At 44.6% G+C, this 26,124-nt stretch overlaps 1 protein-coding gene across 1 annotated transcript in view; it reads left to right on the top strand.

Annotated features, from left to right (window-relative positions):
• The window catches only part of ADAMTS17 (ADAM metallopeptidase with thrombospondin type 1 motif 17), a 164,207-nt gene that overhangs the window by 3,684 nt on the left and 134,399 nt on the right, over positions 1–26,124 (top strand). Inside the window, exons 3-4 of the mRNA XM_064669150.1 lie at positions 6,126–6,291; positions 17,205–17,377. Of these exons, the coding sequence (XP_064525220.1) occupies positions 6,126–6,291; positions 17,205–17,377 (339 nt within the window). The remainder of the gene's footprint in view (positions 1–6,125; positions 6,292–17,204; positions 17,378–26,124) is intronic.

Raw genomic sequence — 26,124 nt, 5'->3', positions numbered from 1 at the left:
AATTGCTTCCTGGTGATGATATCAGATTCCCAGTGTGGCATCTGAAGGTTGGGTTCTGTTTTTTAAACTCTGCTCGCAGATGCTGCTGTTAACCAGTGTGTGGCTGCTGTAGCTTCCTGCTGCAGCTTCCAACTGCTCCTGGAAGGGTGACTGTGCTCTGGTAGCTGTGTTGGGTCTGTGTTCAGGACTGGTGTTCCCTGGGTCTCATCATTTAGGTCCAGCTAAAGTACCTCAGGTGAGGATACTCCTCCTGTTCCTCTTGCCAGTTGCAGCGTGTTCCTGAAAAGCCCTGCTGCCTTCCAGCTGGCAGGACTGTGTCCTGTGGGGAATGCAGTTGTGTAAACACTTGGATTCTGACCCCAGGACTGAACTGCCCTTCCCTGGTGCTGGGCACCCACAGGCAAAGTTCTGCAACTCCTGTGCCTACAAGAGAGTACCCAGCAGAACAAATTGCCCCTTTTTTGGGAAGTTGCAGCTTTGTGAAGCCACAGCAGAGTCACTGTCACTGCTGAAGTGCTGGACTGCAGCATCAGTACCTTACAACAGGTGTAGACTTTTCATATTTCTTGTACCTACATTTTTTAAACAGCTGCAGTTTTAAGAGGATCATGGATCTGTGTTAAAATGCAGGTTAGGTTTTGACTTAGGAATGAACTGGAAAGCTCTTTTCTGTTCAGGAACCATATCTGAAAGCTGAAAATCACTGGGATGCATTTAGAGGCAGAGTTTTAATTCTGAGTAACTTCTCTTCCATTTTAAAATCCAGAATCTCTGATTTTGGGTTCAGGACTGTTCTTTGGCCTGTTTGTAATTAAAGTGGATTGTCATTCTCAGTGGTGGTAAGAGAAGGGCTGTGGCTCCCCTCCATTCAGGCCGTTTCATATAACATTTTCACACCCCATTTTTGTCTCCTTTGAACTCAGCAAGACTTCCTTGTGCAGACTGGGTTGGTGGAAGTGGGTGATGCACATTACAAGGGTTCATGGAATGACAACAGTGAATTTTCTCTTTACAGGATGGAATAAATTAGTTGAAACTATACCTTAAGCAATGCATGCTGGAAGTTGGGAAACCCTGAACATTTTGTAGTATTGTCTCATACAATCCATGCACAGAAGAAAAGAGCTGCTTTTCTTCCAAGCTTCATGTACATTTACCTTTGTTAAACTTCAGGCAACTCCTGGTGGACAAATCTTCCAGCTTGTTAAAGTATTTCTGAGTGGTGGCTCCTCATTCCAGTGTGCCCTGTTCACTTGGGGCCATCCCCAAACTTTGTGAGGGTGTAGATGTAGACAAGCTTTGGCAGGTGTGGGCAAGGAGAGATGATAAGAGCATCCATCTGGACTTCTTGTAGGGTCTCTGAGCTCCCACTGATTTCCAGGTGGGTGTCAGTGCCTACACAGGGCCTGGGTGTCTCTGTGTGGGTTTGGATCCGGTATGGGAGGCCAGTCAGGACAAAGAGAACTGTGTAGGTTGGACTGCAGCCTCCAGGGAATGAGCAGTAACTCCAAGGACTCCTGGTGAAATGGTAAATCTCCTCTATCCTTGGGAAAATGAGGAAGAATGTGGAAGAACCCACAGCCTGTTGGTTTTAAGCCTGTCTGCTATAGAGTGAGCACTGAAGATGAGGTTCATCCTATTTATTGGGTGCTTTAGATTGGTGAATTGTCCCTCTGGAGCAGTTGCTGGAGGTGAGGGCTGGTTTAGAGCAGATTCCTGCAGCTCAGTCCCTGGCCAGTGGCAGGGAGTGGTTTTTGTGTGCTGTGGGGCAGTGCTGCCCTTCAGGTGACTGCAGGAGCCTCTCTGCTGTGGGAAGCAGGGCAGTGCAGGCATGCTGGGATTAGATGATGATACTATTTCCCCTGAGGAAACCTTCAGCTCTGCTGAATTCCCTTGTCTGGGAGAGGAGCTGTCTGGCATTTATCCATAGCAGGGCCATGAGCTGAAAAGTTAAACCTCTTAAAATTACCACGCTGGGTTTCTGTGTGCTGGGATTTTCTTTCCTCTTCCACAGTGGACAAAAGGGAGAACATGCTGGGATTTCCTTGTTTAGCAGACTTGGAGGCCAGGGCAGAGGTGCAGTCAGATATTCCTGGGGATGGTCTGCTCTGATAACTGAGTGTAAACCTGAAATGACATGGAACAAGACTTAACTTAAAACTCTTCTTTTCAATCTGCTTGAATTGCCCTTGTAAATAATAACTAAAGCTGAAGTATGGTTATTAATAAGGATAGGGCTAAAACCCACATGAAGTGTATTAAGCTGTGTTTGTGGGTTGTTTTGTTCTTCACTTTAAACATGAAGTTCCTTTTAACTTGGAGGAAATGGTTAAACAACGATTTACAGTGTAACAGTTGAGAAATTGAGAAGGGGATGGAATTTGTCAGATGTTTAAATCTGTTCTCTCTTCAGCGGGTTCGTGTGTATGTAACTAATGAACACTGAGGAGCAAGAGAAAAATCTGTTAAAGATTCAGCATTTCACAGATCTCCTTCAAAGATGTTGTGAAAATAAAAAAAAGGGCTGGAAAAACAGTGTAACTGCTGAAGAGTATTAACATGTGGGAAGGTCCAGAACCATGTGCAGAGGACACTGAAGGTTTGGATCTGTTGTAGCTCCACCAGCACTACCAGGGGACAGAGACAGAGCGGTGCCAGCAAAGCAGGGCAGTGTCATTGCAAATACTCTGCCCCAGCACTCCTGTTACCATTGTAATTTCAGTGATGTGGTGTGAGGACCTTCCTCCTTCCCCTGCTGTCATTTAGCCTGAGAAAAGCTCCAGTGGCAAGGAAAATGATGTGTAGAAGAGAAGTGAACTACTGGTAGTACAGGAGTAGATCAGAGAGTTTGCTTGAGTGACCACTGTGTGTATAAAACTTTGGATAAAAGCATGTGGGAATGTTTCGGTGCTTTGGAAAACAGGACCTTTGTTTTTTTGCTGGTGAGCAATGTTGAGCTGACTTCTAAATTCAGGATGTGGAATATCCTTGATGTGAAGGATATGGCCACTGTTAAGCACAGTGGTGAGTGAGGCTGCAGTGGGAAGTGTGGATTATTGTTTGTTTTAATCAACTTGTCAGTTTGCCTTGTGGGGCTGAAATCATTCCAGCCTTTCCCTTTAGCTGAGCTTCAGGATTCTGTCAGCTCCATGGTCCAGCCATACTGACTGTAAAATCCAGGTTAGATTATTAATGCAGATGATGATGAACTTTTACACCGAATTTTTTGGCTCCTGATGACTCCTGGATGGTGTGGCTGGGCAGCAGCTGCTTTTCCCAAAATTCAGCAATCCTGGGGACTGGAACGGTGGTAGGTCCTGTTTCTACTCTCACAGAGAAAGAAGGGTGAGAGGGAGTATCCCAGCTTTTGATGTGCATCTCCCCAAGCAAACATGAATTGGCAGATCCAAAGCATTTTATTTAATTGGAATGATTTCTGGAGATGTAGGAAAAATAGCTCTGAGAGTCACCTGGTCTGTTTTACTTCTCTGTCTCCAAAATCCAGCTTTCTGCAGTCCCTGAACATCAGACTAGAGAAGAAAAGCACAGAGTATTTGCCCAGTGCTGCTGTCTGGTCTCTCATGCTGGATTAGCCCAGTGTAGGGTCTGGTAGTTGGGGAATTTGAGGGAGGCAACATGAGGAATTATTTCTAATGGATAAAGCAAAATAAGGACCAGACTATTCAAGTTGTCAGGTCCAAAAGATCTCATCTGGACCAACAGGTTTGAGGACTCTTTAGAACCCAACTGGCAAGACCAGGGAAAATTTTACCTCCCTAGGAATACTTTACAGGGCCAATCCTGCAAATGCTTCCTGCTTGAAACTCTATTTGCCTTGTCAGATTAAGTCTGAGATTGCTTCCCAACCTATTCCAGGGTGAAGACTCATGGCTCTTTCCCTCTCTAGGTTTCACAATTCCAAGGCAAATGTGAAACATAAGTCCTTTCCAATGGTTTAAATTATTTTCACGCTTGATGCCAGAAAGTTGGGATAATGTCGGGTGGTGATGGAACTGACTTCTTCTTACATATTTTTGGCACCAGCTGAAATGGTTGGCAGTCTTTCAGGAGCTCTGGTGTGGCTTTTAGTACCATGGCACCAGATTTACAACCCTTCTTCTAAATAATTAAAACCTATATTAAAAAAGGGGGCTGGGGCTACCTCCCAGCTGGAGGATTGGAACAAGGAGGGGAAGTCATGGAGAGCATCGTAAGGGAGGCTGGAAGAACAAGTCACTGGAGCTTTTGCTGTCTCTGAACCAATTCTGACGAAGCCCAGCTTGTAACTGAAATGAAAAGGCAGCCCTTTGGACACCCCACGGCAGAGTGGGGCTTGTAAACTGGTGTGCAGTTCGTAGGGCCAAGGAATAATGTCAGTTTTTTCTGTGTAAACAGGAGCCCTTCTGGGAGGTGTCAGGGCATTTTATACTCTAAGCAGTGACCTTGCCTCAAGGGCAAAGTCTCTCTTGAAAGACCCCAAAAGAGGTGTCTCTTGTCTGTTTAGACACAAGGGACTAAGAGTTGCTGCTGTGCTTTGCAGCTGTGGCAAAGGGAGACACCAACTTTTATTGCTTTATTCTTTTTCCGAGTGCACTTTTGAAATCAGTGACCCTCTCTGAGCCATCCTGGTTTCCCCTGAATTCACTCAGTTATTGTGGCTGTCAGAAGAGGGGGAGCTCTCATTCCTGTTGGCAGGAATTCCTCCTGCTGGAAATACTGGGCCAAAGGGATTTCCTGGGTGTACGTGAGGACTGGATTTGGCAGGGAGGGGTGGAAATGTACGATATCCAGTCTGAATGTAATGTATATTATAAATCATGTTAGTACACTCAGCTGTTGAACACACAGCGTTCGCATGTACGTGCAGAGCGTTTCTTTGGACAGTTGCCTGGCTGGCACAGGACGTGGGGAGAGGGGACCAGAGGAGTCTGGTTTCTTTTTCTGTGTCTAGGATTGGTGTTGGGACCTCTTGGTGGGCACCTTTGCCTCTCAGGTGCACCACAGGCACCTCCTGGCAGGCCCATGAGGCCTCTTGTTAGCAGAAGTTGGATCAGACCTGTGGTATTCTCGCATGGGAGAGATGCACTTTGAGGCTTTTAACTGCAATATAAATAATCACTGGATTAGTGCAATGAAAAGGAAGTCAGAGCTCCTTGTTGTGTGCAGTGTGTCATAACCTCAGTGTTGATTACTAAACCTGGAGGCTTTGTTAAGTTTTAAGGTGATACCTTCGCTTTCACTGTCTTCTTTTTGTGCCAGAAAAGGAGTGGAAAAAGCATAAAAGGACCTTAAAAGCTCTGGGTTGGGAGCAGAGGACGGCTGTCTTGGGGCAGAACTGGCTTCCAAAGGTGCTCTTGCCAGCCCTGGTGTAAAGCCTGGACTTGGTGCAAGGAAGGCAGGGATTTAGTGCTCTGACCTGGAGCTTATGGAGTTATTGAGAGAAGGTCTTTGCCTTCCTTATGTTACTTATTTCAGGGATGGAGGAAACAGTCCATTCCTGACTTGACCTCTGAACCCCAACCCATGGCTGGCAGGGAGAGCAGTGCTTATCATGTGGCCCATAATGTAGCCAAGAAGAGGTATTTGGTCCCCAAAGACTGTGTGTGGCTTTGCAGGTCCTCCCTTCGACATCAGCTCCCTTAGTGTTGTCTGCCAGAGAGACACAGGGAGGTGGTCTCCTGTTTGCAGTCTCACCTCTGTGCTCCACTAAGGCAGTAAATGCCATTTGATAACAGTGCAATCCTGGCAATGGGAAAGGTGATTTTGAAGGGATTTTTTTTATTTGTCCTCATGTGAGCTGAGCATCTCGTAAGGCACATGTGTTTGTGCTTCCAGCTGGAGTGGGGCTGTACCTGGAGGGAAAGGGAGAAGAGATGGCAAAGGTGTTTGATAAGACCTCACCCCCTTTGTACATGTACAGTGCACACTGTTTCTAAATACTCAGTGATATCAAAAATGAATATGATGAAGTTCTTTAATCTGTATTGTACAGACTGAAAACAACCATAATAATTTCCTCCCAGTGTAAATAGCGATTGCAGTGGAACGGTCTGGGCTCAGAGTGAGTTGATAGACAAGGTTTGGATACCAAACTGATGGGCATTTCTGCTCTCCTCTGTGCACAGGTTGGCTACATCCAGCTTGGAGCAGAGCACATGCTGATACAGCCCGTGAATTCATCTGAGACCTCGTTCAGTGGGAAGGAACATTTCATCCGGCGGAGACGATCCACGAATTCCGGCCATCCCGGGAGGCCACACGTTCCCGACGAGCACTGCAGGGTTGTAGCAGGTGAGCTCAAAGTGGCTCAAGAGAACATCCCTGCCTGTATCTCTAAGGTTTTGTATCCCAGTTCTTGTGTTTAACCAGGCCTGTCCTTGCTCATAAGTTGTGTCCCGCCTGGCACTGCTGTTGGCAAATCCCGTAGCCAGGACTTTAATTTTCTCCTGTGTGGAGTTGAGCTCTTAATAGTTCAGCAGGTTTATCTTTCTCAGGGGTTCAGACTAAGCCAATCTTCTCTCTTTATTCTCTGAGTATGACATCTTGGTTCTGGTTAGAGTTACAGATCCCCTTTGTCTCTTTTTAGAGAAAACCCCAGAATTCAGCACCACTCTGATTTCCCAGCCAAGTTCCATAGGTGCTGCAGCTCTGTGGTCATAGAAAATGCATTGCAGAATTCTTACACTGTAAAATAAGACAGACTTTAGGTAAAAGCTGAATTGAACCAAAATGAGGGCAGGAAATCACCCTCATCCTTTTGCCATTGAACCTTTTGACCTTCTGTGTAGGGGCAGAGTGCTGCCTGTCCTTGGCAGAGCTGAAATTCCCTCCCTGGGAAGAAGGACTAAAGGAAGGAAACTGGGGAGACATTGGGTAATAAATTATAGAAAATCACAAAGGGGAAGAGGAGTTGAGTGAGTACAAAGATACTAAAAGGAGACACTGCAAAAAAGTATTTCCAGTAGCACCTAGTGCTTCCTGAAGGATTCTGAGGACCCACTGCTCTTTCCTGCTTTGTCCAAAGGGAATGTCCTCCTCAGGTGATGCCAGAGGTGACCATCAGAGCCTGGGGGACCTCATGGCATGGGCTGGGTAGGCATTTGGTCTGGCATGGTGTGACTGCACCTAAATCTGTGTCAGCAGAATTAATTACGTATCTGTCAGGTTCCTGATCCATGGAACTGGGATTTCCTGTTGCAAGGAAAGTTGCTGAAGTCCTTCATGTTTTTTGGGCTGAGGGCACACGTGCACACATGTACACACGTGTTCATACATGCAAACACTACAGCCACATCTCAGGTCATGGAAAGGCCACATGGGCTGAGTGTGTGTTGGAGTTCTGGGGCAGAGGGAGGTTGATAGTCTGATATAAAATTTATTTAAGGCTATTCATCTTGTTCTGTGATGGATTTTTTCCAACCTGAGGCTAGTTGAGGGGCTAAGCAAGGACTTGGATCTGGGGAGAGCAGGGGCTTCTGACCCTTGGGTGAGACCAGGACAGCTTTAGTCCCTCCCCCAGCACTAGGTGAGCAAAATCTGGGACTGTGTCATTCCCTGCCCTGCCCTGGATCACACAGCAGTTTGCAAACCAGTTGGGAACAGAATTCCTACCCCTTGGGTGCCGTTGGCTGTGCTAAAAAGGGAGCAAAGCCCCTGTCGTGCACCACGGGCTGTGCTGCTCCTGCAAACAGCCCCTGCCCCGAGGAGCCCTGGCATAAAATAATGCAATTGCTCAGGGGCTCTGCCACTTAAAGGCAGACCCTGAATGTTTTCCATTGTTGCTGGAGAGAAATGTAAGTCATGGCCGTTAATAGGCTTAGCACGTTAACGACCTAATTGACTCCTGTCTGGTTTGGATTAACTTTCGTGCACAAGGAGTTTAGAAACAAAAAAAATTAATCCTGTCTGACAGACAAAAGGCCCATTCCTAATGAAATTGTGTGGAAGTGACGACCTAGGGGGTGCTTCCAGGGTTTCTCCTGGGAAAAGGTCTCTTTGCTGTGGCACTCACCAACATGGGCTGAGTGAGGGACTGATCAGATTTGCACCACAGGTTGTTTTCCACTTGTAATTTGGCTCAGCCAGGCTAAAGCTTGGCAGGAAAGGATGGAGGTTGTAAATACATGGGGAATATTCCTATGCTGGACATTTTAGATACAAATCCTATGCTGTGGAACAACGTAATAAAATACATGTCTGTGTAAATACAGTATAAACTGAGTATTTTTCTAAGGCACAGAACTGCCATGGTTGGGCATTTTCCAGTCCTTTGCTGCTGTTCTTCTGTTTTCTGAACATGCAAGAATCACCTCAGTTCATATTTTCTTCTTAAAATCTTGTAATTCAGTGGTAACTGGCATAATCTGGGGTTATTTGGGAGTCAGATGAAATACAAAGAATCAGATGCTGAATTTTTGATGTTAATTAGTGATCATGTCATAAAAATTTTAACAGGGCTAAATTGCTCAATGGCAAATTTCCCGTGATGTATGACCTTAATTATTAGTAAAACAAAGATGGTTGGTGATGTAATGACTTGTGTGAACATTTGGAGGAGGAGGAGGAGGAGGAAAACACTTTAAGAAAGCAAAATTACCTTGATCAAGAAGTGCTACTGAGCTTGTGTTCCACCCAGAAATGTGGTGTTTTCCCTGGAAGCTGAGCTGAGCAGTTCCCTGGGGCAGGGCAAGGTTTGATAAGTGGTGGTTGAAATCTCTAAAACAACTCCTTCAGTCTAAGTGGCGTAACATGTCCTACAGCACTCAGAATTATTTTTAGAGCTGCAGAAGGACTTTGTGGGAGCCAAATTTCTCCTGGAATAATCTGTGTAAGAGGATTAATCTGGCTGTAGTCAGGAATGGGAAAGTACTTAAGGTTTTGCATGACTGGATCCTTGAGATTTGAGTCTGAAAGTGTCCACTAATGGGTTAAAAAAAAAAAATAAATCCCAGGGCCGATGTTTTAATTCCTTTGTTTAAATTCCAAAGGGCTCCAGCGGCAGAGGAGGGATCCCATCACCACGGGCCAGGTGCTATTGTCAGTCATATGATATGTGTATTATTTTTATCACCTGTCATCCAGCAAGAGAAGGAGTTCAAGTCACAATGCACATTTCTTCCCAGCCATGAACATGAGCCCCTGTGAGGCAAACAGAAAACCCATTAAAAGGTTTCCAGGTGCGCAGGCAGCGAGGGGGAAGGAAGGAAAGGTTGGGTTTCACTTGCTCTGAAGCTTGGAGACGTGAGGAACATGGGAAATAGCTTCACACCAGTGATGTGAGACACTTCTCATCTCTAGACACTGGGCTGCATCTGGGGTGCAAACCTGCCATCACACCCTGCCCTGATTTTAAGACCAAATTTGACAACTTTCCTGTCAAAGGTCCCTGAGAAGGGGTCTCTCTGTGGGGAGAGCAGAGCCACAGGGAGTTGTGTTTGTAGGTTTTGGTACATATGAGTAAGATTTTCTTTACAGATGAGCCAGGCAGGACAGAAGGATCTCTTCTAATGCATCATTTGTAATTTTTTGCAGTGCCCAACCCCCTGTAGCTCAGAATGGGGGTAGAAACCCCCTGAGATTGGGGCTTCTTTCACTGCCCTGTCTCTCTGTGATCTTGTATCATATACACTAAAACTGTTGTTAAAATATGTGACAATATCCACCAGAACCTCAGCTGCAATAAATAGATATAGCTATGTTAATTATCATGGAGCAACAGTAATTTAACTGTTGACTGAGATTTGGACACATATTTTGCCTATTTTCTGTGCCATCAAAGATGGGGAAAAAAATTTCATTTTTTTCTTGATTTTGAGAAAATACCAATGTTAAAGACAGAGTCAAACCATCTTGTGAAAGCACAGGAATCTCCTCTAACTGTGTCATAAAACTTTCTGTTTCTTTGGGAAAAGTAAGTTCTGTTATAACTTTTCCAAAGGTCTCCGGTGATGTATTAAAGTCTCCTTACATAGAAGGGATTTGATATAAAATACAGTCCAGGAGCATGAGAGAGAGCAGCTTGTCTTTGGAGGGAAGGTTGTTATTTCATGTTTATGATACAGACCTCATAAATTACTCTTAAATGTGGGTTTGCTTTAAACCCTTATGTCAGTTTAAATGAACCAGTTTTCCTTTCATGCAAAGGTGCTGCACATTCAGTGAAACAACAGGAAGATCAGTTTTTTAATTCACAAACTAATGCATTGCTTCTGTGTATAGTCGCTTTTCAACCTGTTTTTAACAATTTATCAAAGCTGGTAATAATTTAAATAAGTGCTGGTGTGCAGGTATCAAATGTAGGGAAGGCTTTCCCTGAACAGGTATAAATCCTAAACACATGTTGCATTTCCCCATCCTTAATCATTGTCTCTTAGCTGTGTTTTCTCTGCAGGTTTGACTTGGCCTGAAATACCAGTTGTTATGGCCAAAAACACGTGCACTAAAAATAGAGATGTAATGCAACCTGTATTAGTCCATATTAGGAAGCAGCTGTTGAAGAATTAAAGCAGGATTTCAACAATGGGCTCTCCAGAAGATGTAATGTGATTAAGTGTTTGCAAGCACAGAAGGATTCCCTGTGTCAGAAATTCAGCTCTTTACCCATAGGAGTGTGTCTCACTTGAGTGGATAAATCCCTTGGTTTTTCCAGGTCCTTCCCTGGAGTTCCAAATGTGGAGTCTGGTTTTTCCCTGTGAGCCTGTGATTGTTTCCTTATGGCTGATAACCAGCAGCCTTTTGGGGCAGTCTGAAGTCAGAAGTGTCCTTTTCCATCACATATGGCAAGTGAGGGTTTATTGCTGGTCTGGATTTGTTCTGGGTGGAGCCCTCAGTGAGGACACTGTGGATAATGTGGAGCAGGAGGGGCTCCAGGTTCTTCTTCCTCTACTGTCAAGGTGCAAAGAGACACAGGAAGAGGATGTGTAAATACACACAGTCAGTGGGTTTCTTTCCCTCCCAGAGCAGCTGTACAGCTCATTTGCTTGGTTCCCAGTAAACCTTAGTGTTGGTTTCCATTGGAATCCAGTGAAATCCAACCTGGAGGGCAGTGAAGAGCTCGGGATATTCATGGATATTTCAGTGGTCATTCTGGCTGGAAATGCAGGCAGGTGACTCCAAGGAGACTAAGCTATATTGCTCACCTTTTAGCTGTCTTTGTTTCTTCCATATTACCATTATCCCCAGCTCAAGCCCTGCTCTCTGAGCCTGCAAAAATTTGTCTTATTTATCTGCCACGAGGGAGTCCTTGTTTCTCCAACAAGGAAAGTATCCTTTTAATAGGAGAGGAGTGCTCATAGTTCAGGACCTGGAGCATCTTTGTCACCAGGAATCTTTGAAATCCTGGTGACAAACTGAACCAGTGAGGAGATAGAGATCATGGTGCTTATCCTGTGCTGTCCCACAGACCTGCCATTGAAGACAGATGTGTTGTTTTGATGACTGAGCGTGTTTTGCAGAAGAATAAGGTTTTAAGTGATGTGTCCAAGCCACAGACTAACTTGGATAACAAACCTTGCAGTAAAATCTCTGTGGTGTTTTGAGATGCAGCAGAGTTCATGACTTCTGTCTCAAATTCTTGTTTGCTGCTGTGCCAGAGAAATAGTCATGAACTTGTGATTTGTTATGAAAGTGACTGTTTGGGAAAAAAAAACACAAACCCACAAACAAAAAAAAACCCAAAGCCAAACAAAACCATTTTTGGAAGGTGAATTAGGGGAGTAATGGCTCATTCTGCTGTGGAATAATTTCTCCTAGCAGTTGAGGCCTGATTTTGTCTGCCATTGCAGTCAGAGGGAAATTGGAGGTGCAGTTTTGTAGGACAGGGCATTAAAAATGAGAGGTCATCCCTCTCAGTCTGTGATCAGCTGTGGTTTCAGTGAGCAGCCATTTGTAATTCCTGAACTTCAGGCTGCCCCTTTGGCACCAGCTGGCTGTGGTAAACCTGAAATTCCAGGCTTTTGGTGGAGGTATAATAGGCCAGGGCACAGGGACAATTCTTGTACTGCATCCTGGCAGAGGGAAAGGGGGCTCCATGTTTCCATGTCTGGCATTGATGGCCTTGTGAGAGGTGTTTCTATCCTACTACTGGTACCAGGGAAATTTTGTGGCATCCTGTCCCTCTGATAATTCAGCAAACTTGACATATGGTTTTAGGTTAAGCAGTAAGCATATACCCCAAGAACTTCCTTTCTTTAATTTCTAGGCTTGGTTTGTGTGCAGGATCTGCTTCGTTTTCCTTTGGAGAGGTGATGATTTTTACTTTTAGGTGAAACTAATAAAACCTGCCTGATGTGAGTACCAGGGAAAGTTTCTGTAGAAACTCCTGGGGCTTGGGGAGAACTAATTTTAGCTGTTTGCTCCACTTCTCTCCTGCTTTTTATGCTGCTGAAGTAACAATATACAATCAAACAGAGCTTAGCCCTCCATCAGGGGTGTATAGAGATGTTAAAGGGGTCATGGGAAGAGGGAACTCAGCAAAGGGCTACGGAGGAAGAACTGGAGAAGATTTTTAAGGCAGCAGCAGAAAAGAGCTTCTAGAGAGAAATCTTGCAGAAAGGACTCTGCAATTTTACTTTTATTTGTGGCTTTTGTTGAACTGCATCCAGGAGCTGTCAGTGGGTTTAACTAGAATGAGGCAGCTGAAATTACGAAGGGAAAGATTAGGGAGGGAAAAAAAGTGGAAAGGCTGTAGGAGAAGAGGTTGCTTTTCAGATGAGTCTGGGAAATACTGTTGGAAGGGAGGTAGGAGGAACAGGAAAGGACTCTGCAGTTACAGCAAGAATCTGCCAAAAGCCAGACAGTGCTAGACAGTGCTTTTGGTGTGTAATAGGAAAAGGTCATTTGGGGCGGTTGCTTTGGAATTGTACATCTGTTGAGTTGCCATAAAAAGCACTAAACATAAGGAGTTTTCTACAGAGGCCTCAGAAGAGCTCTGTTGTGCTCCTGATCACAGTAGGGACTATGGTTCTTTCCATTCTGAGGAAGATTTCAAGGCTGCTGGGCTGCAGAACGTGATGTGATCGTGTTGCTTTGCAGGTGATGAGCCAAGGTTAGGTAAGAACCTGTAAATAAAAGCCAGCAAATGAACTTTGCAATGTTACAGCCATTTTACACTGAGGATCTGGAGGTGTATTGCCCTTCTCTCTTCACCCACCAGGCCTGAATTTTGTGGAATTTTTGGGCAGGTGGGCTGTGTAACACACTGTCAAGGTGACTGGCAAAAGAGTCATGTCCCTTGTGCCCAGTCACCTGCAGCATAGACGTGCTGTGCTGGAGATTGACTGTTTCAGCTCATATTTCATGTGAAATTCTCTGACCTCTTAAGCAGGGAACACCTGACTCCTAAAATAGTGCTCACTTTGATTCTGTGTGCTCCCCACAATGTAAACTCCTCTGACAGGCTCCTGCCCGTGGTTTATGGCCTCTTATGCCTTCACACTAACACTTAACATCTGCACCACAAAATTTGTAACATCAGTTTGTTCAAGTGAAGAATCCACCAAGCATTTAATCCCTGTTTTAATGGCCGATGTTTATTTTAGTTTGGGGTTTCATGTACTCATGGAGGGATTCTCTGCCCACGGTCCATAAATCTGGCAGGGCAGGAGTGAGACTTCTCTGTGCTGACTTGTTTCTGAAGTGAGGCTCTAGAGATGGGGTTTTTTTGGATACCTCCATAAAGTCGACTCACCTCAGGTATGAGCTGCAGATGCATTTAATGAGGATTTTTACTGTTGGTTTTGGATCTTTTTCTCCTCTTCACCAAATGTCTGTGGTGTGGGATGTGTGTATTTTCTTTCCTTGTGAGGGTTCATCCATGCAAATGGCTTGTTTTCTCCGTGTGCTTGATTATGCTGGAAAACTGTTGGCATGTGTGGTGGGCAGGAAGGTGCAAAGAGAGACCACTGTGCAAGTGGCCCTCAGCAAGGGCAGAAAGGATAAAGAAAAGTTAGCAAAGTTACCCTATGGAGGAGCTACAAATTAAAGAGGAAAAGGGAAAAGAAAGGGACACACACTCACTCCTCTGTTCAAGTAGTTGGTGTTGCTGTGCTTTCCCTGTCCTGGAAGTACCTCAGTGACCACCTGAGCTCTCTGTGGGCTCCCTGGAGCCCTTGTTGCCTGGTTGAGGTGCAGGTGAGCTTACACTGGGACAGTTGAGGGTGAGGGTCAGAGTGAGAGCCCACATTCTCTCTGTCAGGTCGCTCTGGCTGTGCCCCTGCAGCCTGTGGGGTGCTGGTTTTCCACACACAGCCTCTAATCCCCTCTGCTCCCTGGAAAGCTGCCAGTCCACAGCTTCAAGCAGAACTCATGGAGCAACGGGGGCCAGGGGCTTTGAGTGAACCAAGACTACCCAGCAGCCTGCCAGGAGTCCCTTCAGGCTGCTGCTCTCCAGAAGTCACACCTTGCAGAGTTTTGTGCAGCTGCCTTCTGCAAGGAGGTGCTGAGTTGGATTGGCAAAGCTGTGCCAATTCCTTCATCTACCTCTGGAGGAGGAACCATGCCAGCAATCCCATGGCAAATGACCATGGCATGACCTCTTCTCCCCGGAGGGCAAGCTACAGTCAAGCATAATGGGCTCCTCCTCTGACACAAGTGTCTTCTATTCCACCAAAAAGGAGATTTTTAAGTGAAAACACAGAGTACTCCCATTTTTTCTTCCACTTAAGCCTTTTTACACAGCTCATTCAGTGCCAAGCCCAGACTTAGTTGAGTCTAGGCTTAGCCCCCCCCATAAGAGCAACTTCTCTGTAGGTAGGGGGTTTACACCAGCTGTAAGCTTTACATTTCCTGGGGAATTACCAAAATAAGAATTTGATGGGGAGGTGCTGCTCTTTCCAGGAAGGTTCTAATTTCTAGCAGCAAAACCCAAAAGGTCAATGTTTTTACTGGAGTAATTTACCTTCTATTCCTTTTTCTCTGCTTTCTCCCCTGGTATTTAAAAAACAACCTTGCAGACCTGTAGGTAAAGATGTGCAGCTGTGCAGAGGGAGGGATGGGTGATGAAAGGAGTGAAGTGAATAAACACAAACACAGGAGCTTTTCAATAAAAGTTTGGTGAAGTCCTCTCTGTGTCATAGTTGGCAAATAAAAGGTGCCTTCAGCTTTCCTGCTTTCTCACATAGTCAGTCTTTTTTATTTTATTGCCTTTCTGAAGCACTTAGAAGCATAGAAATCCCCTGCTCTGGGGCAGTTTTGTCATGATTGTGCATTTTTCTGTAGCTGTCCTGTGATCTCTGTGTAAAAAGGCCGTGAAACTTGGTGCTGGCACGTAGCTTCCATTATTTATGATCACCCCATGTTTTCTTTTTTTTTTTTTTTTGCTTGTCCATAGGCTCCTGTCTGTCTCTTTAGACCCAGGGGGATATTTCCAAACTCTGTTAAGAAAAAAAATCAAATCAAATTTCACGGTTGTTTTCTCGGTTTAAAATATGTACCAAGTGTTGACAGTCAATGCCTTGGGCAGAAAAGCACGTGCAGAGCTGTGCTGGATGGCTGGGAGACAACTCGGGAGAGGGAGGTGGGATGGACACGTGCAAATGTGCACCCTGACAAGACAGAAAATGTATGAATGAGTGAGGGCAGGGGTTTAGGGGGCTTCCAGCTGATGGGGTTTATCACCCTGAGCTCAGGAGGGTCACTCAGGGAAAACTGATCACCTGGGAAAGAAGGGAAATTAAAGCTGAGTTCTGTCAGGGAGCTGGTGAACAGGTGGTGGAAGATCAGGATGAGTGAGTGCTAACTCAGCTCTGCCTGCTGCAGAGTGGGGCTTGGCTCAGAGAGGGCCTCAGGTTAAGTCTAGAGAAAATTAAAAAGTGACTCTCTGCTCTGGGAAATGAGCAGCACGTGCTGTGTGACATAAGAGGTGTCTGATCATCCATTATGGTCCATCCCGTGTCACTTTTGCACTGACTGTTGTGTTTATGCTGTTTCAGGACTTGTGTGTTCCCTTTTCCATAAGAAAAAGAATCAGTGTTAGTACCAGTGTGAGCATCTTACCCATCATATATCACAGGCTGAGCAGTAAGCAGAGATAGTTTCAGTGAATCTTGGCAGATTTTTCTTATTGCAAAAATAAATTTGTTTTCATGACTTCATTTGCTTTTCTTTCATTTTTCAACTGAAAACACCAACACATTTTTTGTGACTGCAACAAAGTGAGCGGGTTCAGTTTCATATCTGAACTTAATTTCTCCTTTGTTCATGCCTCAGCTGCTTTGCACATCTGCCTCTGAGCTGTGAAACACATTTCACCTTTCAGCTTAGAAGACAAACTACTAATCCATCAGTCCCTCAGTTTGGAGGAAGGGAGGTTTAACTTCTGTGGTTTAATTTTTGTGTTAATGGTGGCTGATCCCTGCTTCGATTTCTAGTCCTTAAATTGAGTCCTTGTCACGGGTTCTTGTGACTGAAGTTCATAACTCAGCTGGTGTAGGGAGTCCCCTGGTTTTGGGTCACACACCCCAACAAATTGGGTCGTGAGCTCTACTCGTAGGTGGCCGTGACTGCAGCTGCTGGTGCTGCTGCTCAGGCCAACAGCAATAAATGAGCACAGAGAGCTTGAGAAGGTCTTATCTGACCTGACCTTCTGCACTCCTGAGTCTCAGCCAGAGACTTCTGCAGTTGGCCAATAACCTGTGTTCCAAAACAATCCCACTTAATTTAAAAACTGTGAGACTATCTTATGTTCTGTTACTCTGCTCTAGTAGTGCTGGTAGCAAGTAAAAATGCAGTGGATGGAAATACTGACTCCAGGAATATCTTACAACTTCCCTGGCTGTGGAGAAGCTGCAGGGTCTAGGGTGTACATTGCATCCCAAAGCATGGTTTCCTATCCTAAAGTTGTCTTCAACAGACTTTTCCTTAATTAGTACTTGCTCCGTTATAGTGGAATGTTACTCCTTTCACAAGCAGTTTTTCACATTTTTTGCAAGAGCATGGCTTCTTGGTTTGAATTACAGTTAAACTCTGGCTTTTTTGAACTTCTCTTTTCCCATCCTTTTCCTTATTTGCATGTCATCTGGTGGTCTCACACACTGCACACAGACGTGCAGAGGGGCTTGCAATGGAACCTCTTGGTTGCTCCTTTTGACCAGCAAAGAGCACTTTAATTAAAGTGTTCTTGCAGTCTGAACACGAGAATGTTTGTTGAAAGGGGTATAAATGTTTTATTATGATCTGCCAGCCTTAAGGAGTATTTTGACTTTTAGAAAAGAAGAGACAGAAGAAAATGAAATCAACCAGTGACTGGAGGGAGAGAAGGAATGCGATTCGCCTCACGAACGAGTACACGGTGGAGACTCTGGTGGTGGCAGATGCTGACATGGTCCAATACCACGGTGCAGAGGCTGCCCAGAGGTTCATCCTCACAGTCATGAATATGGTAAGTGGGCACTTTACTCTCAAAAGAACCAGCAAGAGCAAGCAGGTCGTATCCAGGGTTGGTTCAAGCTGCTTTACTTGACAGCAGAAATGGGGAACTGTTCTGACCTTGAGGTGCGAGCAAGGTTTTTGTGTGTTATGTGCCTCCTCTTCTCCATTTGTGCGATTCCTTGTATTTGCCGAAGGGCATCACAGTAAAAAACCTTTTTTTAAACTGGAATTGCAAGTTTTCAGTTAGAAAATAATTGTTCAGTAGTGGTGTTTTCTACCAGGTTTCTGGTACTGCTGTGGTTTGCCTTGGAAGAGAGTGACCAGGAGTGGATAGATGGTGGTACCTGACAAGATGTTTCTTGGGTTCCTAAAGATTTCCATGGCATACCTGTTTCATGAGAGAGATTTCTCTGTGGATCAGTGTCACAGACAGTCCAAGTGTTACTGAAGCCAGCAGTCATATTGATTTCCAGCAGAAAACCTGGCTTTATGTCCAGAACACTTTTTATCTCTCATTTTTATATAATGAAAATGGTGGCTTCAGTTGGAAAACTTATCATCAAACTGCCAGCTGATCCCATGCAACCTCTGGGGCTACATGAAGTGGTGCTGATCATACCTATGAGTAGTTGATGGAGTTGGGCTTTAGAAGCATTCTAGAAATTCTGCAGGGAATCTGTCAGGAGTGAGGAGAATGCTTGGAAATTGCAGGCTCCTGTGGAGTGGGGGTGTTAATTTGTTAGCTGTCCTTGTAGTGAAGCCTTCTGCTTCAGCTGATAAGGGAACACAAAGCCTCCCTCAGTGAATGCTCACTCAGCTGTTGGCAGTGCCTGTAAAGAGATAATGGCTAAATGGGATGTGGACATGGAAAACTCTGCTCAGAGACGGCAGGGGTCCTTCCAGAGGCATTTGCACAAGGAAGTCTTGGAGGAAGCTCCTATTCCTCTGCCCATGCTATTGTAATATCCAGGAACAGCTCATTCTCCTCCCTGTGTCTCTGTTGTTGTTCATGAGCAGCAAATTGGCTTGGGAAAAAATAACAGTTCTTAACAGTAATTGCCTGGTCCTGCTTCCCAGTGAAGAGCTGAGTGATGGATGCTCAGCAGAAACCAGCTCTGGAACAACAGCTTTTTAAGAGGTCTTGTATTGCTTTATCAAGCACTGGTGTGAGGGAGCTCTCCTGCAGTGAACTGCTTTGCTGATTAAGCAGGGAGTTTGTTTAACTAGTCTTTTCCATTCACAAGCTGCTTTGCTGTGTCCCTTCCTCTCCCTTTTATTTGCCTTCCACCGTGCTGTGACAATGGTCACTTAATGGGGCTTCATTGTGGCTCTGCAGTTATTTGGTTTGTAGGAAATGTCTCCTTGCAACAAATCCATGGATGTCACCATCATTTCAGGGTCTCCTTACCCACTCTCTTGTGTTTAAGGATGTGTTTGCTGGAGGCACAAGAGCCTTATTCTTCTCAAAGCCACAGTCTTCCAACTTTATACTGTTATATCAGGTTGGCAGTGAGCAGGCAGAACATAAGTTCAGCTCTGAACAAATTTGCTTCTCAAGTCACTTTTTGAACTAACAGAAATGCATATTCACATGTAACATGCCAAGGCTGAATTTCTTTCTTGTGTTGAGTGCTTGGGACCTTGGGAGGGGTGATGGAAGCTTTTTGTTTGCAGTGGCAATTCAAGGGTCCTCCTAAACTCTGTTCTGCACTAATTCATCAGGGAAATGCTAAAAATCTGCCACTGTGCTCCACAGGGACATGCCATTATGGCTGGGAGAGCTTTTCAGACGTGTCTAGTCATCTGTGATGATCTTTATGCCAATAGGGCAGTGATTTCAGCATAACCATTGGGAATCTCTGTGTTGTGTAGCTTTATCTACACAAAGATAAAGAGGAAGATTGTTAGGGATGAGTACACTGGTAGACCAAGCCTTAAAAGGTGGCTGTGAGTCCTGCTGTCTGTCCAGGCTGAGGTGCTGCAGAACATCTCAGCAACATCATCTCGCCAGGTGTGAACACACATGTGTGGAGAGGTGCTGATAGATGGGTTGGGTTCTCTAAACCCATTTATTACACAAATATTGAAGCTTAGTTTCCAATGGATTTAGCTGATGGACTTTTAAGCTTGGTTCTGATGCTGTAGTGTGAGCTCACCCCTTTATTGGACATTAGAGAGTGCACATGGAAGAGGACTCTTGGATGAGGAACACAGTTATGTGACATCTCCCAGGGTGCAAAGTCCAGCTGAAATGCTTCCCACTGTTAAGTCATTGCTCTCAGGGTCTCACTTATGTGAGTTTTTTCTCATGTCTGATAGGATTTGAATTTATGTTTCACCTTTTTAGCCTTCAGATTGGAATTTACGTTTCAGTTTTCCAGCCTTCAGAGGGGCAATGGAAGAGTCTCTCTCCTTTGTCACCTACATTCCCACACTCGTAGGAACATAATTTTTCAGGCCTCTGCTTCCCTGAGGACACTGGCTGTGAGTGATTGGCAAGACCAGAAGATACTGAGGAATAAGGAGAGGCAAACACATAGATGGCATTGTTGCATAAATCCTTTATTCTGAGGCTGTAAAACAAGTTAAAATCAAGGGGATTTTAATGTTCCATTTGCATAATGAAAGCTGATCTTCATCCCAGCAAAAGAAGCTGAGGAATAGTGCAGAAAAACGTTATTTCAGAGAGTGAGTTATGTGCTTTAGGTCGGTCTTGGCCAAGCTCTTGACTGGTTGGGATTTTTCCTGCCCTGCCTCCCTCTCAGCCTTTTGTGTTAGCTGGGGGACAGGATTTGCCCCATGATGCTAGGCAGTGCTTATTCAGCTATACTGCAGGATGGCAGGCTGCCTCTAAAAGAAACCAGAATGTTAATTTTGGCTTGGGTGCTTGTATTTAAGCAAATAGAACATTACTGGTCAGGGGTATATTAACTTAACTCCTCTCTGTAAGCCATTACGTTTACTGTCAAACCACAAAACAAGCATTAAGAGGTCTTATTAATGCATTTTATATTTATGGACATTTTAAATAAAGTGATCTGCCTTAAAGTATTTAATATCTATTTGTGTTACAAGAATTTCTGAAGGGGAAAAAAAGTCAGCATTACAAAATACGGGTTTATCGCTCCCTTGTTAAATGAGAATCTTAGGGGGGAAAAAACCCACCACCCTCCTCTAGAATAACAGGTAAAAAGCACAGCAAACCCATTTTGGAACCCAGAAATAACAGGTAGTACTTCATGTAGCAAATGCTGTGTTTTTAATGGTATTCTGTAGTTCTGACCGTGCCCCTGAACAGAGAATAGACTCACATTAGAAGTACTTGTTTTTTTGTGAATGTCACTGTAGAGGTGCAAATTCTTCCATTTACTGAACTAATATTTGAAGTTGTAAGACAGATTTTTCCAAGATCATGGAAGAATTTCCCTCCAGGGTACTCTGTGATGTGTGAGTAGGAACAAGCATGGCTCCAGGGATTTGAGTTGATTTTTTTTAAGTCACCACTGCTAAAAAAAAACCTTTTCTTGTTTCCTGGCAAGGTGTTTGGTTCAGCTCGATTTTCCAAACAGGAGATAAAGTTGTTGTCCAATGCCCCCATGGACATCTGCAGCCTTAGCAAGGCAATGAGTTTGTGGGCATGTGGAATGTAAGGACATTGTCAAGGAGAGATACTAGCAGAACTATAGAAATTCAAACCCAGCTACTTAAATAGAGCTGCTGATTTATTTTTCGAAGTTAAACTCCCTTGTTATTGAGCTTTTTCAGTGTTGCAGTGTTTACATTCCAGTTCTTGTCTCACCTGTGCATCCTTTGGCTTGAGAGCATCTCCTGTTCATGCCCTTCTGCAGTCACCAGTGTTTAGAACTTCTGTAAATTCCAAAACCAAGTGCCTTGGTGGTAAAAGATGCTTAAAAACATGCTTATTTTGCTCACCCATTCTGTTAGTCTACATCTGGCAGCTATAATTTCTCATTGCTTTTCATCCATGTGGAGCTGTTTGGATGGATGTTCTTTCTTGCAGGAGTTTTATGCTTTTATTTCCTCTTGTGTCTTCTTCTCGTCTGAAAGAAAAAAGATTCTGTGTCCTCACAGAGAAACTGCACTGGCCTCTTCTTGGCTGATCTTCATGGTTTAGGCTTTGAGCTTTCTGGAAAAAACTGATTCAAATGATTCTGGAGCATATGATAGATGAGGATGAGACCCTTTGGAAGGCTCTGTCCATGGCTGGAGTGTTTTTAATAATGAGGAGTGACTGGTTTCAGCCAGTACCTGAACTTTGTGAATGTTGGCTCCTCACAGTTGTGCAGAGCTGACTTTGCAAACCAAGTCCCACCCAGACTGACCCTCTGAGCATTTAGGGACAGAGATGTCTGAATTTCCAAGACCACAACATAGTAATTCAACAGCTGCTTTCTACGGGTTTAAAAACATAAAAAAAAAAAAGAGTTGGGTTGGGTTTTTTTTCTGCCCTAAGTGCATTTTTTGGGGTTTTGGAATAAATTACAAGTGTGGCTTGGTTTTGAGCTTGCCTTTTTCTCAGAGAATCCAACATGGAGGGGTAAGTTACTGCAGTGAGTGTTAGTTCTCCTGCAGCTGTTTCTAAGCCATGAGATTAGTGTGGAAGCTCTTTGCAGCAGCAAGCAGGAACTTGAAGTTAGTGATCTTTTGGATGTCATTAAGAGGGAAAATTCTTATGTTGTTCTTTAGCAGTGATACTGTTTTACTCTCTGAAGCCTGATTTTACACTCTATGGATTGTTTTTCATTTTGGATTTCCCCTGTGAGGGTATTTTTATGTTAAAGAAGCGGATAAAATCATTTTTATCATGCACACATTGATGGATTTATATCTGTGCTCTTGGGGGCTGGCACATTGAGGCTCCAGAGCTGCCACTGATAATCAGCTCCCTTACCCTGATCTGGAATTTTCATGATGGGAACAGGGACATAAGGGAAAAGGATATAAGTGTTTGATCACTGTCTACAGATTTCTCGCTCCAGCAGCCCCAGGAGAAAGAGTTATGTCAACTGTATCTTATAAAGAGCCATGAATATGTTCTTTTTCATAATGTTTAAAGGAGTAATTTGAAAGCTTGGCTTTAGGTGGGTGTTAGAAATCCTATAGCACTTTTCAAAACAAGTGAAAGACAACCTCAGTAACCTGACTAATGCTCCTACTGTCCAAACCTTGTCCAGCAGCCAAGGCAATGGGAAGGCTCTTGCTTGAGTGCAATGCTTAGGGAAGAAAAAGAAAAAAGTCAATTTACCCTCAGGGTTGCTGTTCTGAACTCCAGAACATCTGAAACCCACACGTCTCCCTCCCCCCGTCCACCTGCAGAGGAAGCTCTTGAGAATTATAAAAAAATTAAAATGTTGTAGTTTAGTTCCTCTCTCAGCCCAATTCCTTATGTCTGGGTTGTGCTTTATGCGTGCTGGGGCAGGCCTGGACAGCTTATGGCAAAACTGCATTTATTTTGCCCCATCCACGTCAAAGTTGTAAGGAGGAAAAAAAGCAGGAGGAATGCAAACAGGGCAGGATGGTCCAGGCTTCAAGCTCTCCTCTTTTCTCTAGAGCATTCTGTTCAGTAAAGCTCTGTCAGAGAAGTGCAGATGAAGGAGGGAGATGTCAGAAACCAGCTTTATTTTTTTTCGCTTTATTTTTTTTTGTTTTTCTGCACTTTGCCTTCCATTTTTTTCTGTCTGTTTGGATAATTTTTACCATCTCTCTCTCTGTTTTCAAAGCTCACTCTACTTTTGATGACTCCTCACAGAGAAGTCAGTACAGCAAGAAGTTAATCTGCAGCAGGGCAACCACAACACTTCAGTCACATTGGCCACTTTTCCCATCCCTTCCCTTCAGCCTAGTGATCAAGAAACTCCATTTGTCTTCCAGCCAAGCTGCTTTCTGCCACTGTGGTGATGTCCTAAACCAGCAACCTTTGTATTTTGTTCCATGGCAGTTGTGTTAGCAGGTTTCATGAAACCGAACTCCTGATCCCAGCTGCCTTATATTATTAGAAGTTTCTAAAATACCCCAAATATTTTTATTTTTCCCCTGCTGCAAGTGGTCACAGCAGCCTCAAGGGTGTGATGCAATTGCAGGCTTGAGGAAGGGTGGCCCATGGTATTGGGAGTGGGAAGGGAGGTGTCTGTGAGTCAGTGTCTCTGTTAATGCACGTTGTCCGTGCAGCAGGAAATCTTGAGAACATCTGCAGTGGGAAATCCCATTCCTAATCCCCTGGTACCAGTTATCCCAGCCACCTCTCTTGGCATGGTTAGCTCACAGGGTGATGAGGGACACTTGGGACGTGGTGTCTGAACAGCTTGGACACGCCAAGTCTGCGGGTGATGGTTTCCTTGTTGGCTGGGTGAGTAAGGCAAGAAGGTTGTTGCTGCCATGATGGAATCCCAATTCTGAGCAGGAAAGACTTTTGTATTTGAGTTCTTTTATTTTAAAGGCAGCTGGATTCTGTGATAGTGCTTCCTTTGGGCACAGCCTACCTGGCGCGGCCTGGTTTTACGCCGGCTGTGTCCCGCCAAAATGACTGTGAACAACCTGTGCTGAATCAGGCTCTTATTTTTTTTATCAAGTAATTTAAAAGCCTGTTTTCTCACTGGGGTTCCTTCCACCTGTGATTTGAGTGTGGGTTTCCATCGGAAAGGACAGTGTATGGGGCTCGGCTGGCAGGGGGGTTGAGGGGCTGCTCTGAGGGGAGACCCAGTTCCCGCCCTCACTGCCCCTCAAGAGAGCCGGTGGTGCCGCCGTGAAAACATACTGAAAAAAGGGCAAAAAAACCCTATGTAGTGAAAAAAAGTGAGGGGAAAAGTGTGAGGAAAAATCTGTGTGAGCACCCAGGTCAGAGCAGGAGGATGAGGAGCTCCAGGTGCTGGAGCAGAGTTGCCCTGCAGCCTGTGTGGGGAACCGTGGTGGGGCAGGTGGCTGTTCCCTGAGGAATATTGTGACCTGAGGAGAGGAGCCTGCACTGGAACAGGTTCTCCTGACAGAAATTGCAGCCCATGGAGGGGATTTATACTGCAAAGTAGGAGGAGGAAGGAGCAGCAGAGAGGAGCTGTTATGAAGCCACCACAGCCGCCATTCCACGTGCCCCGCATGGCTGCAGGTGAGGGAGAAGGAGTCAGGAATGGAGGAGGGAGGTCGAGCCTCAGAAAAGCCATAGGATGCAGTGAGTTGTTCTAATTCATCTTTCTTTCTCTTTATACAAATTATTTTAGTTGGCAAATTCAGTTTTCACCAAGTCAAGTTTGTGTTGCCTGTGATGGTAATTGTTAAGTGATCTCCCTCTGGAGGGAAAGGTTAATGTTCGGTCTAGGCAACACAAACTGTCATCAATCTGGGGCTTCTTTGGGCTTCATTTAAGAAAATAAGCAAACAGAGCTTGAATAAACAAACAAAGTGAAGACTCTTTTGCATGCCTGGTGTCCTTTTGGTTTAGTATCCACTTGTTGCTGCTGCTTGGTAGGTTGAGCTCTTCTGAGATCGCTGATGGATGCAAATACAAGTGCAGTCAAAGTTATCCTTGGGACAGAGAGCACAACAGAAAAGGAAGAAGGGCTGACAGCCTTCGAGATGACATCCTAAACTCTCCAGCAGCTGGTTTTGCCATGGAAATCTACCTTTTGAAATCAGTGGTGTTTGGATGGTCTATGCTAGGTCTGGAGGCAGACAGCTTGTCTGCTCTGATGGGAAGACAAGCACCATTAGGCTTAGTGATAAGAACGTTTGCTGTACTTACCCTCATTTCGTGAGTGGAAACTTTCTGGGAGGGTCAGAGCTAGAGCAGGTTGGGCAAACCAAAGGCATCCATCCCAGGCAAATGTTTGTCAGGCTCTGTAGTGGTACAGGAGCGATTTCAACCTGATGCCCCATTGACCCTCCCAGCTGAACGTCCAGGTCTCCATTTACACAGGGGTCATCTGTCAGAGCCCTTCCCTGCAAGTGTCAAGTTTATCCCCCCCCGGTCTGTAGTGAGAGGCCTGAGCTGCTCTACCAACATACCCCCGAGCTAAGCAAATAGTACCAGCACTTGTGTGCATTTGTACACCAGCCCCAGGGAAGATAAATGGCTCATTGTGCTCATACTGAAGGTCAGTGGGTCAAACACTGAGTACCTCTGTCTTGCAGTCTGTGCCTAAATTGTAGGAAACATTTACGTGTGTGCTTTAAATCCAACCCCAAACACTAAAGAGCTTAAGAACACTCTTACATTGAGCACATTCCTGAGTATTTGCACAAATAGGAAAAATACCAAGCGTTGAAAACATAATATCCAAGATGTGTTCATGTCTTGGGTTCGTTGTAGGAAGTTAGCTGGGCCTCTGTGATATTTGTAGCCAAATGAGTAAGGAATACAGCTTACCTGGGGCCAAATCCTGCCTCCCATTTGTCAAGAGTCTCTCTTCAGTGGTCTTGATTTTATTTTTTTGACTAAATAGCGAATGCAATATTCATCCAGTGATTTTTATGTGGTATTTTACACCTTTTTAAAATAAACCCCTCCCTCACATTTTTTATGTAGTCTAGTTAAAACATTTGTACGTGGAGAAATGGGGGGAGTAAAATTCTGGCATCAATTGAAATCTTATATTCTAACCTCTGAAAATGAGGTGAAGTATCTGAGCTGGAATGCAAAATCTGGAGAAAGTAGTAAGGTAGTTTCCGGTGCTATTTTTGTATTTCCTGAGGCTTGTGTCATCATGTGCTGCCTTATTACTATTCTCTCATATAAGATATGAAAAT

Source organism: Pseudopipra pipra, chromosome 12 (genome assembly GCF_036250125.1).
Source record: "Pseudopipra pipra isolate bDixPip1 chromosome 12, bDixPip1.hap1, whole genome shotgun sequence".
NCBI classification, from domain to species: Eukaryota; Metazoa; Chordata; class Aves; order Passeriformes; family Pipridae; genus Pseudopipra; species Pseudopipra pipra.
This window is presented reverse-complemented; position numbering and strand designations above follow the sequence as displayed.